The sequence below is a fragment of the Eurytemora carolleeae genome, unplaced genomic scaffold (genome assembly GCF_000591075.1).
Source record: "Eurytemora carolleeae unplaced genomic scaffold, Eaff_2.0 scaffold1088, whole genome shotgun sequence".
Classification (NCBI taxonomy): domain Eukaryota; kingdom Metazoa; phylum Arthropoda; class Copepoda; order Calanoida; family Temoridae; genus Eurytemora; species Eurytemora carolleeae.
The window spans coordinates 161,528-173,247 of NW_019397117.1; the positions used below are offsets into that span (position 1 = coordinate 161,528).

Sequence of the window (11,720 nt, forward strand, 5' to 3'; positions counted from 1 at the left end):
AAAGAAGAGATTGTTTATTTACAAAAAATAAATACGTACTGCATGTATATTGTATATTCAACAAAAAATAAGAATGAATTTTAAAAATTCTAATCGCTTCATGAAAATGGAGGATGCCGATTTAAATGAGAATTTTTATTTCTGAAGCTTGAAAAAATTTAAAATTTAAAGGACAAAAGAAAGGAGAGGACAATTTTAGACTTGAGGACAAAAACGCTAGAGGTAATATTATACAATAAACCATGGATATCTCATGGTTAAACATATAATTTCAGCGTTGTACTTGTACAAGATTAATACATTGATGTAAAAATGAAAATGCGTAATGTAATTTACATAAATGGTAAATGATGAAAAAAATTTATTCGATCGGCGGTGTAGAGCCTCGACTACTGCCAGCTTTACTTCCAGGACGAACCTAGAAATAAAAATAAAAAGTATTTAAAACATCATTTCACAAGTTCAACTGTCTATAAAGAATTTTTTAAGGTTTTGAGAGGGGGGGGGGGTTATTAACTATTAACTATTAACTTAGAGAAAGAGGCAAAAACTTAAGAAATGGACAACTTAAAATTTGGTTACAAATCAAAAACCCTCCCTTTTACATTGATAAATGCCTACCTTCTTCCCCCTCCTCGTTTTATCCCTCCCGCTTCTTCCTCGACTTGGATTAGAACTCGTAGAGATTGTAGACTCAGCCGGACTAAAATATAAGATTGACTGTTTATGCCAACTCAACCAGATTAAAATATTAAAGGGACTGTTTATGCTGACTCAACTGGACTAAAATATTAAAGGGACTGTTTATGTCGACTTAACTAGAATAAAATATTAAAGGGACTGTTTATGCCGACTCAACCAGACTAAAATATTAAAGGGAATGTTAATGCCGACTCACCCAGACTAAAAAAATTAAAGGGACTGATTATGCCGACTCAGTCGGTCTAAAAAAAGGGACTGTTTATGCCGACTACTGTACTGAAGTATGAAAGGGACAGTTACTTAGTCTGAATAGCATATTAAATGGATTGTTTACATCGAACCAGCCTGAACAACAAACACATATTTTTCTTTACAAAATCACCCCCCCCCCACTCTTCAAAATTCATCCTCCTTTCAGGTTAAGTAGAATATCTGGTATAAAAAAAAATTATCAAAAAGGGCGGAAAATATTAGTCAGCTAATATCTAATTTTTCATTTTTACAAGGATATTTTTACGAAGAAAATATAAACCTGCTTGCATTGGAGAGCTGAGCCAAGCTTTCTCTGAGTGCTGCTGTATCCCCTTCACTCAATGAATCTATATCTACATGCTGATCATCAGACAACCATTTTAATCGAATCTAAAACGTCAATTGTTCACATTTCAACAGTAGGGTGTCTCAAAAAACATTAATTTTTTCAATATCAACATGTGGGCATTTTTTTCCATTCTCCCAGGTCCTTTGAGTCCAAATATAGCATTAAAAAGTTTGTGAGACATCAAACTTAGGTACACGTAAATTTTGAAATTTCACCAAATTCAATTTTCGCAAATATTTCAGCTGATCATTTCTTCTAAAATCTTTTTAATTGATAGACAGAGGGATATCATCCAGATCCACACTAGCTTTGTTACAGACTGCAGTCAACCAACTCATGAGCACTTAAACAAAGCATTATTTTTTTACTTAGAAGGTAAAGATGAACGTTGAAATGATTAACTTCATCTTCTTCCGAGGAAAACAAACTAACTTCTTCTGACTCAGCTCCAGAACTAACAACCAAAGCAAATGAAACTTCCAGTTCATTTCTGTCTGATCTATTTTAAGTGAATTTGATGATTGTTGAGCTCACACTTACAGTAGATGTAAGATATGTAAGTCAAGAAACACTGAAAATTACCCGAAATTCTCAAACATTCGAAATTCTCAGTTTTTACACGTTTTTTAACTTTAATAATTTATTTTAATTAAATTTTACAATATTTTTAAATTTTAATATGATATCAGATGGAAACATTTTGAGACTTCTATATTTCTTGTTTTTATCCTTTCTTCTTGATCTTCCATTCCTTGTCCATCCTTCAATCACACTATGGCTAATTTTGAAAATAAAAATAAATGAATTTTTTGGATGTTTTCTGCAGCTAGCCAAACTACATAGGTAGAACTATTTTTTGAAGCCCTGTATCTATATTCTATATATTAAGAGTGGCAAGGTTACTCTTCCCCTTCTTTATATTTAAATTTTGCTTCAGTCATGATACTGTGTCGAGTCAGCTCCTGCATTCCTAGCTTTTCTTGGAGGGGGAGAGGGGTGAGGGGGACTTTTTACACATTTTTTTTACATGTATTTAAGTTAGTTGTCTCTCAGACTGTTTATTACTTTATTTGGACTCAGGGAACCTAGGAGAATGGGAAAAACCTGCCCAAATAAAAAGTTTTGTTTTTTGAAGGACCAAGAAATTTTAAAACTTTTTGAATAAATATTTATTTAGAAAATAAAACAGAACACACAATTTTGTTGTGTGAAATTTCGATCTTAAAAAATAAATGCAAGATCCCTACTTTAAAGATTTCAATGTCTGAATGCTATGACTGTTCTCTCAAAATAATCAAATTACATCGTTAGATGAACAAAGAAGGATTGTATAGGTGATAAATTGTATTCAGTAATTTTACTCTCTTACCTCTCTACGTTGTTGATCTGTGTGAGCAGGACATTTAGTAGAACGGGTACAAACCTTCCCGTTATACCCAGATGCTCCGCATATGGAAACAAGCAGTTGTCTAAAATTAATTATAACTTAAAGTCTGCAAGAGTATATGCAAATTGGCCTTTATTTACAAAAACAAAATTTAAGGTAAGTCGGTACCTTCGTTCTTCTGGAGATAGTTGATCGTAGGACTGGGGTGGAGTGACTAAACCATCGGCATTCTCACCGCTTCCCTTGAACCGTAACGGTTTATTCCTGATATTATGATTAGCTGCAGAGTAATAAAATAGTTATAATAGAAGGCATTTTGAAAAATGCTTCACCTCAAGTCAACTTTTACGATAAGCCAAATAAATTTAGACGACCATTTCAGGTTGCCCAGTAAAATAGTAAAATTCTGTATTCTTAAATATAAAAATTTACCGTCTCGGAGAATTTTTATCCCTTTTTCTGTTTTTGTTATTAAGTTTCCCAGGTTCAATCCAATCCTCATCACCGTCACCTTCCTCCCCCTCCTCCTCAACATCCCTAGAAGATATTTCAACATCACACTCAGTTTGAAGCGGAATGAAAGTCGTCTTTATAAGTTATTTGATAAGAAATGTAATAAAGGATTTTGTAAATTCAATGTTTTATAACTTTGAAAATATGTATTTAACATTTTCAGTCACAAATTACAGTTACAATTACAAGTCAATTGCAATTATAACTACTTGTCAAGGTTAAAAATCTAAAAAATTTCTAATTATAACGAAGAAAAAAGACGACTTTATACTAAACTAGCAGGAGTGCCATGCGTTGCCCGTAAAATGAAAAAAAAATTTAAAAGTTAAAAGGTTCCCTTAAACAAAATTCAGCCACTTTGGTCTAGAAGTTTAACCAGTTTTACTGCAGCTGAGATATAAATATATGTTATATATATATGAGCGAAGAGCTTTATTATACAGAAAAGAAGCAAAAGTAAGAACTAACACCCACAGGTTAATCTAGCAAAAAGGGAAAGTTAAACAATTTAATTTAAAAACACTCATTAAGATGCATCTTATATGAAAAAAACTTCTTTGAAATTGTAGTTGTAAATGAGTTTAAATTAGAGGGGGGGGGGGGGGTTCCGAAATTAAATATATATATACCCCTAAATCTAGCTTACCTGTAACTTTCTTTGTTACTAGTCGCAAGTCTTCTGCTTGCCAGCCTACTACTGTTCCTTCCCATACCCATACATTTTTCAAGATGCGGAGCAAACCTAGAGATAGACACATTTAATCCTAGGAACACAGTTCAGAATTAAAGATCCCGCCAGTTGCGTCAGAAAATCAGAGCTGGGAACTCTTGTATTTTGGATTTACATATCAATGCTTTGTCTATCTTTGTTTATCTACAGATTACTTTAATCTTAACTCGATATCCCGTAGTGTAAATGTGCCTTAGAGGAAAAACTGAAATTAAGAGGTTAAATTAAAATCAAGGTCTAGGATATTGAGAGCAAACGATCGGAAATTGGAATATCACAAACAAAAGTTCCTGGCTCAGTTTAGTTTAGAAAGTTTCTTGGTGTTTAAATCAAATCATTCTTTTCAAGGATTGCTTGAGGCATCCTTTCTATTAGATGGAATTTAAACATTATCAAGATTAAATTATGCATAGATATTAGATATTTTAAACCTGTTTCGTATTTTCAACATGAGAAAACAAGCGCTAAGCAAACAATTAGTAAAACAAACCTGCTGGCAGCCAGCTGTCTCTTACAGTTTGGACATTCGATTTGTGGAACAGTTTTCAAGCTTGGTAAACCTTAATTCAAAATTTGCTAAACAAGGTGAAATGTTTTAACCAAACCAAAAAATAATTAAAATAATAAAGAAAGAACTAACGAAAATATTAAGATTATTAAGCAATGGATAAAGTACCAAGAGGAAAAATACTATGAAAGTAACAATTTAAGGGGAGGGGTTCATTTTGTATGTCTGTTTGCATCCAATAAACGTCAAAACGGCTGAGCCAATAGGACCCAATCTTTTTTGTGGAAACTCACATGAGTCCGAGTTGAACAATTTTCTCCAGAATTAAATGTAGACATTTATTATATTTGAAAATACTCCAATATAAACATAAATATCCTAGAAATTTTGAGAATTAAAATTTCAAAGAAAAAATGGGAGCTTGAAGAACAACATTTTTCAAATTGACGCTTGACCTGCTAAATATAATGAGGAATCACTGACCTGCTAAATGTATTGGGGAATCACTGACCTGCTATAGATATTGGGGAATCACTGACCTGCTATAGATATTGGGGAATCACTGACCTGCTATAGATATTGGGGAATCACTGACCTGCTAAATATAATGAGCAATCACTGACCTGCTAAATATAATGAGGAATCACTGACCTGCTATAGATATTGGGGAATCACTGACCTGCTATAGATATTGGGGAATCACTGACCTGCTATAGATATTGGGGAATCACTGACCTGCTAAATATAATGAGCAATCACTGACCTGCTAAATATAATGAGGAATCACTAACCTGCTAAATATAATGAGGAATCACTGACCTGCTATAGATATTGGGGAATCACTGACCTGCTAAATATAATGAGAAATCACTGACCTGCTATAGATATTGGGGAATCACTGTCCTCATCCGACTCGATAACTTCAAATATACCAGACTTCACATTCAAGTGCATTTCAAAACATACCTTTAAATTAAGCTAATCACATAAAAAAGTAGAAAAAAGCATTCAAATATTACTGATGTCCAAGTCGTTTCAAACCAGGTCATATCATACCATACAATATTTAACTTAAATCAGTGTTCTAACAAATTCTCTTTTATTTTCTTTTTTCAGCTCAAGCTTTATCTTCGATTAAAAATCCGTCATAATAAAACGTATTTTTAATAAAATATTTCCATTTTTAATAAAATTGAGGATTTTTTTCAGTATCAATTAGAAGAACTTTACACTGGTCAGTGAAAACGAGTATAACCAATAACCATGCCCAAGTTCATCATCATCTAAACTAATCATTTAAAAAATAAAATCGGCTAGAGAAAAAAGAAAATGGATTACCCCGAGAATGATCTCTTCCAGCATTGTATCATATATATCCTCTGCAGCCCTTTTGATCAGGTGAGGATCTTTCTATAATAAAATTTTACCAAATGAATAACAGATATTTTTCTCTCTTGACATTTTGTAAGAAACATTTGGTTAGAAATGAACTTGAAATAAAGGTCCCTGCTTACCAATAATAGTTTTTGTCAAATAGCAAGCTTATGTAAGGTGTTTGTCAAAAGATTTTGCGGCGAGTGGTGTAGGACTTTTCCATTTATGGCAGATTTGATGTAATAAGATATCATTTTTGGGATATTTGATGGTTTAGATACTGTTTGTGGCAGATTTGATGTAATAAGATATTATTTGTAGCAGATTTGATGGACTAAAATACTATTTTTGGCAGATTTGATGGACTACTATACCATTTGTGAAGGATTTGATGAACTAAGATACTACTTTTAAAGGATTTGATGGATTAAAATACTATTACGGCAGATTTGATGGACTTAAGATAACTACTTGCGAAGGATTTTCTGGGCTTACATACTGTTTGTGAAGGATTATAGGGTTCAGCTTCTATTTGTGAAGAACTTTATGGTTTAGATACTAGTTGTGAAGATTGATGTAGCATATTCGAAGGACTATGTTATACTGCTTGAGACAAATTTGAAGGACTAAGATATTGGTTGTGACAAATTTGAGACTTTTGATACTATTTGTGAAGGTTTTGGAGGACTATTTGTGAAGAATTCTATGGCCGTAAATGCTATTGTGAAAAAATTTATATATGTAAGAATATGGCAGTTTCTGTACAATCTTAACCAAAATTAATACTAGATAAAGCCCTGGCTTATGTTATTAATGCTTTTTAATTGAAAATTGTGGTAAAATTATCAATACTTGCTAAAATTTCAGAAATAAGAGATTTTAAAATGTCAAATTTCTGATGTTTGATAAACCTTTGAGCCCTTTTATCAGCACGTCGTTTTTATGTTTTAATCAGTAAAATGAACAAACTTTGGGTCTGTCCTAGAGAACGATTATTCTAAAATTCAAAATTTTCCCTTAAAATGAAATTGGGATTCTAAAATTCAAAATTTTCCCTTAAAATGAAATTGGGATTCTAAAATTCAAAATTTGCCCTTAAAATAAAATTGGGATTCTAAAATTCAAAATTTGCCCTTAAAATGAAATTGGGATTCTAAAATTCAAAATTTGGCCTTAAAATGAAATTGGGATTCTAAAATTCAAAATTTGGCCTTAAAATGAAATTGTGGTTTAAAAAGACATAAAATCGTGGAATGTAGATTTTTGGTTAAATGCCAACATTTGTTTTTATAAACTTTGGTAAATTGGAATGCATTTCATATATCACAGGTGGTGTTGGTAATAGAAGAATGGTACATACAGAGGTGTGTACAATGTACACTGTACAAGCGTTCACAGGAGTACAAAAGTACATTGGTACAATATAAAAATTTTAAAACTATGAATAATGAAATAACATTTGTATCCACAAATTGAAGTTAATATTTAGTCTTTTTATTGGATTTGATTTTTAATGTTCATATTTACAGTAACTACTAAATAAACAGCTGATTTTCTGTTTTCCTGCTTAATCAATTTAATTTGTTAAAAAATATTTAGTTTATGAGCTTCAAAAATGAAATTAATATTCGCTAAACAAAATATCGGGGTGAGTCATCCTTCCTTCAACCAAGGTATTAACTTTTAGGTTGATTTCTAACAATATTTCCCTTTGTCAAATCTCTCTACAGTCTACAGTGAGATACACATAAAGTTGTTTTTTTTGATTCAAAATGTTCTTTTTTTACAGCTGACAAGAAGATAGATTCGACTAGTAAACGTTTCTACTACTCCAGGGTGTCATAAATAATCTTTTTATAAATCTTTGGTCGGATCCTCCCATTTCTTGAGCTGCTCTGTGTTTATATTCTCTACAATCCATTTCTGAGTTTTAGAGCTTCTATCACATTTTGATACATACAGCTCCTAAAAATTATCATTTTAATCTTCTACTCTTTTCAATTTGCATTAGTACAGTATTCAATGGTAGATTGCAGACTGCTAACAAAACAAAAGTACTGCCTTAAGAACGAATAAGAAAAAAACCCTTACAAGTTAATTAGTGTTGGTAAACATGTAATGAATACATAATTTAATACATATTTGTAAGTTTTAAAAGAATCAGGGAAAAAACTCTCAAACTTTAAGAATTAGATAAAAAGAAGAAAAATAAAAGAAGGGTTTTATACATTTGTTAAAATATATTTATATTAAAAATCAAACAAAAATAAACCTGTGTTAATAAAGTATTAATATCTGGAAAACAAATACCTTGGTTTCAGGGTTTCCATCTAGACAACGAGGATTCCCTCCATGAACAATCCATTGTTCTTCCTGGTTATAGCTCCAACCTTGGTTTCCACCCTAAAATATCAATTAATTAATAATTTGAAATTACCCACCCATCTTTTATCCATCCATATCCCATATTCCATTAACCCTATAAAGGCTGGGGGTCTAAATCTATGTATAGCCCCCATCCCCTAAAAAAGGCCTTAGAGAATAGGCATAGGATTGAACAGCATGTTTATAAAACATAGGCCAAATTTTGAAGGCCAGCTCATTGAAAAAAAATTATACCTATAATTTAATCGTTTGGGTGGTAGGGAAAGTCAAAAAAAAAGAAAAAAATATTTTTTTTATTGTTTATAAACAAATATCAAAATGTGACACATGTTTCTACATCCATTTTTCAAGGACTTTTCGAAAATATAGTTAAGTTATTTTGCTTTAGTCACAAAAAAGTTATGGGCTATACTTTAGATTAGTTTCTTCAAAGACCGGACTTTTCCCGCCCTGTACCCAACCCTATGCATCAAAAAAAATATTTTTTACAAAAAATCCTTAAAATTTTTACCTATTAAGTCAAAAAATTTCACGATGATAGTGTTAAAAAAACTACAAAAAAACTACAGGGAGCGCGCCAAACGTCCCCCCCCCTTCCCAACATGTTTAGAGTTACCTATCCAATAATAAGAAAATAAAAATTGATCTGTGTTGATTGAAGTGTATATATTTTGCTGCGCCGCGGAGAAAAACAATTAAAAAAGCTTTTTTTCATTTGGGTTACACTAAGGAAAAAAACGAACCAAACAGAGGATATTCACGATTTGAAACAAGGTCACCACTCACCAGTGAAATCTCAACATATAAAATGAGTTTCTCGCAACATGGGCTTCCGATGAATCTACCTGAGTATGACAATCATAGAGTAGAACCGGGGACCGAGCCTCGTAACTAGAAACATCCCAGCATATCTTCTTCCTATTGCTCGGTCGGATATCCTAAAACAAATCCGTCCATAATGTGTTAAATATTAGGGATGTTAACAGCAAATTTTGAACGTATCAGGGGAGTATATTTTTTTATTCTTTTTGATTACTTCCCACTAAAAACATTTTTGCTCAACTAATCATTTATCATTAAAATTCAGCGAAAAAAAGAACCTTAATACCAAACTTTTAGGAAAAAAATATTTTCTAAAAACCCCTCCAGGCACGAATTCAAATCACAAAAAATATTTACTTTTTTAAAATCTTTTTTACCTTTCTCCAGGTAAGGGAGAACTTCTGTTCTCCACCGGTCCCCTTGGAACACGGTTCAAATCCTATTCTTTCATTGGCTCGGACAAACTTAGAGTCAACACAGTATTCAGGATTCTCTTTAGATCTAGAAAATAGTGATATTTGCTATTACTTGGGTGGGATTATTTTATATTATATAATAATAATAATCATATTAAATATTGAATCTGATCCATGATCCAGTATTTATTGTCTAAACCTGATCCAACCCGGGGATTCAAATCAACCTCCTCATCAAATACCTTTGTAGAATTCAGAATAAGAGCATGAACGAGTACGTTTAGTGAGCATGGTTCGGGCACAAATTGACTCACACTGCTTCAAGAACCAAACAGATTTCAAGGAAATGACCCTGGAGCAATATTAAGGACATGAACCATTGAACGAGTTAGTTTAGTTAATTTAACTTCAATCAAATCAAGTATAGTTCATGCACAAGTTGACTAAAATTGGTTGATGAACCCACAGATGTCAAAGAACTGACCCTAGCCTTAAATTTCAGAACCCTTAATCCCAACTTAACTGGACTAACCTGAATTCTCCTCCTATAAAGTCGGCAGGTTCTACTGGAGGATAATGTTTGTAAAGGTCAAATGCAACTTCCTAAACATTAGAAATATTTAAACCAAGAGTTTATATTTTCTGGGACCGAATGTAATGAATTGAGCCATGTAGCGTAACTACATACCGCCGGTTCAAATCCTGGATCCCCTATTCAAAGTTAAAGATTCTTGATGATTTGAATTGGTGATACAGTATTTAAACCGGACGGTACGTAGTTTAGCGACCTTTCCAATTCATTAAACTCGGTCCCTGGAAACAATTAATCTTATACAAATCTATTTGAAATAAACACAAAAAAAGAATTTTAAATTGAAATGATTTCGAATCGGAGATGTTTCTACAAGACAAATTAATTCTCAAAGACCAGTCTTACCTGCATAAACCATTTAAAAGGTTTGCATTGCAGTTTTTCTCTGAGTGCAATCTGTTCTGAAATATCTCCGGGGTCTATATTCCTAGAATAGAAAATATTTTCAAAGAAAACTAACACAAAAAAAATCAATTCTTTCTTAAAAAAAACAAACAAAAAAAACATGTCTCTACCTGTAATGAGGTCGATGCTGATACACATACTCTGCATACTCATCCATCCACACTGCTGCCACGCGCTTATAGTTCCTGAACAAAAAAAATCAAAACAAAAATCTGATTTTTGACTGATCACTCTGTATTAGTTATTTTTGTTCAAGTTTTCATTTAAATAACACATTTACGTACCTTCCTAAATAGTCTCCTCTTCCTGCCCCGCCAAAAGGGGAGTATTTTCTAAACAAAATGAAATTACAAAAAATTGACGGTAAAAAATGCCGCCACTCGGAAGATTATTGGATAATATGAAAACTGAAATCGTGATTGATTGATTGATTGGTAATTATAAAACGTATTTCTATATACTATTTGGCAAGTACCTTGAACCGCAGGGAATTCCAATAAATATCACTAAAGTCTCATGGAACTTCCATTTGTAAATTTTAAACTTCATTTGTCGGAAAACCCGGTTGTTGCAATGGAATTTTGTTTTGCGAAAAAAACTTTTTTCTAACATTGTTCATCATGTTTCCCAAGATACAAATGGAAAGAACAAACTTAATCTGCTTATCTTCGAGGACTTAAAGGGAGTGACCGGCTATGTAAGGTAGTTGAACTGAGTAGTGAGTATGCAGTGTCGTGGACAAAGTCTTTAGGATTCATTTGAGACATATAAAACTTTTTAAAGATCTGTAAGTCCTGAGTTTGAGCGCAAAGTCGACTTCAAAATCGTACTTTTGGGTGGATACATTTTCAGAATCCGTTTTTAAAGATACAGGGTGGCCAAAACTTTTTTGACCAAATCCGTACAAAAATCCGTACATTTTCAGAAGAAATCCGTACAATCCGTACAATTTTTTTTTAAAAAATCCGTACAATCCGTACATTTTTTAAACCAATCCGTACATTTTTTTAAAAATCCGTACATTTTTTTTAAAAATCTGTACAATCAGTACAATTTTCGAAAAAAATTCCATTTTTGAAAAAAAAACATTCAAATTCAATTTTTCATTCATTGTCCTTTGTGTTCAGTTCATGTAAGAGGGTTTAAACTTCTTCAGCAAGAATCAATCTGTAAAAAATTGGCTTCATACATATATACAAACTAAATACTGGGTACATGATACTAGGTGCATGATACTGGATACTGGATACATGATACAGGGTACATGATACAGGATACAGGATAC

At 32.3% G+C, this 11,720-nt stretch overlaps 2 protein-coding genes across 4 annotated transcripts in view; both read right to left on the bottom strand.

The window, feature by feature from the left end:
* Window positions 1-44: 44 nt before the first annotated feature.
* On the bottom strand, window positions 45-4,493 carry LOC111712056 (ataxin-7-like protein 3). The gene is made up of 8 exons (XM_023486565.1): window positions 4,424-4,493; window positions 3,850-3,945; window positions 3,123-3,227; window positions 2,859-2,954; window positions 2,673-2,772; window positions 1,235-1,344; window positions 622-703; window positions 45-418 (listed from the first exon to the last, which is right to left on the bottom strand). The coding sequence occupies exons 2-8, from the start codon at window positions 3,918-3,920 to the stop codon at window positions 362-364; spliced, it is 621 nt and encodes a 206-aa protein (XP_023342333.1). The 5' UTR covers window positions 3,921-3,945; window positions 4,424-4,493; the 3' UTR covers window positions 45-361.
* Window positions 4,494-7,026: 2,533 nt separating this feature from the next.
* Window positions 7,027-11,720, bottom strand: part of LOC111712043 (N-acetylgalactosaminyltransferase 6) — a 16,530-nt gene continuing 11,836 nt past the window's right edge. For all 3 annotated transcript variants that reach the window (XM_023486552.1, XM_023486549.1, XM_023486550.1), the window contains 8 exons: window positions 10,720-10,767; window positions 10,546-10,620; window positions 10,376-10,457; window positions 9,971-10,041; window positions 9,400-9,523; window positions 9,046-9,138; window positions 8,126-8,218; window positions 7,027-7,780 (listed from right to left, as the gene is read on the bottom strand). In XM_023486552.1, coding sequence (XP_023342320.1) covers window positions 7,670-7,780; window positions 8,126-8,218; window positions 9,046-9,138; window positions 9,400-9,523; window positions 9,971-10,041; window positions 10,376-10,457; window positions 10,546-10,620; window positions 10,720-10,767 — 697 coding nt within the window. In that variant the 3' untranslated portion in view covers window positions 7,027-7,669. The remainder of the gene's footprint in view (window positions 7,781-8,125; window positions 8,219-9,045; window positions 9,139-9,399; window positions 9,524-9,970; window positions 10,042-10,375; window positions 10,458-10,545; window positions 10,621-10,719; window positions 10,768-11,720) is intronic.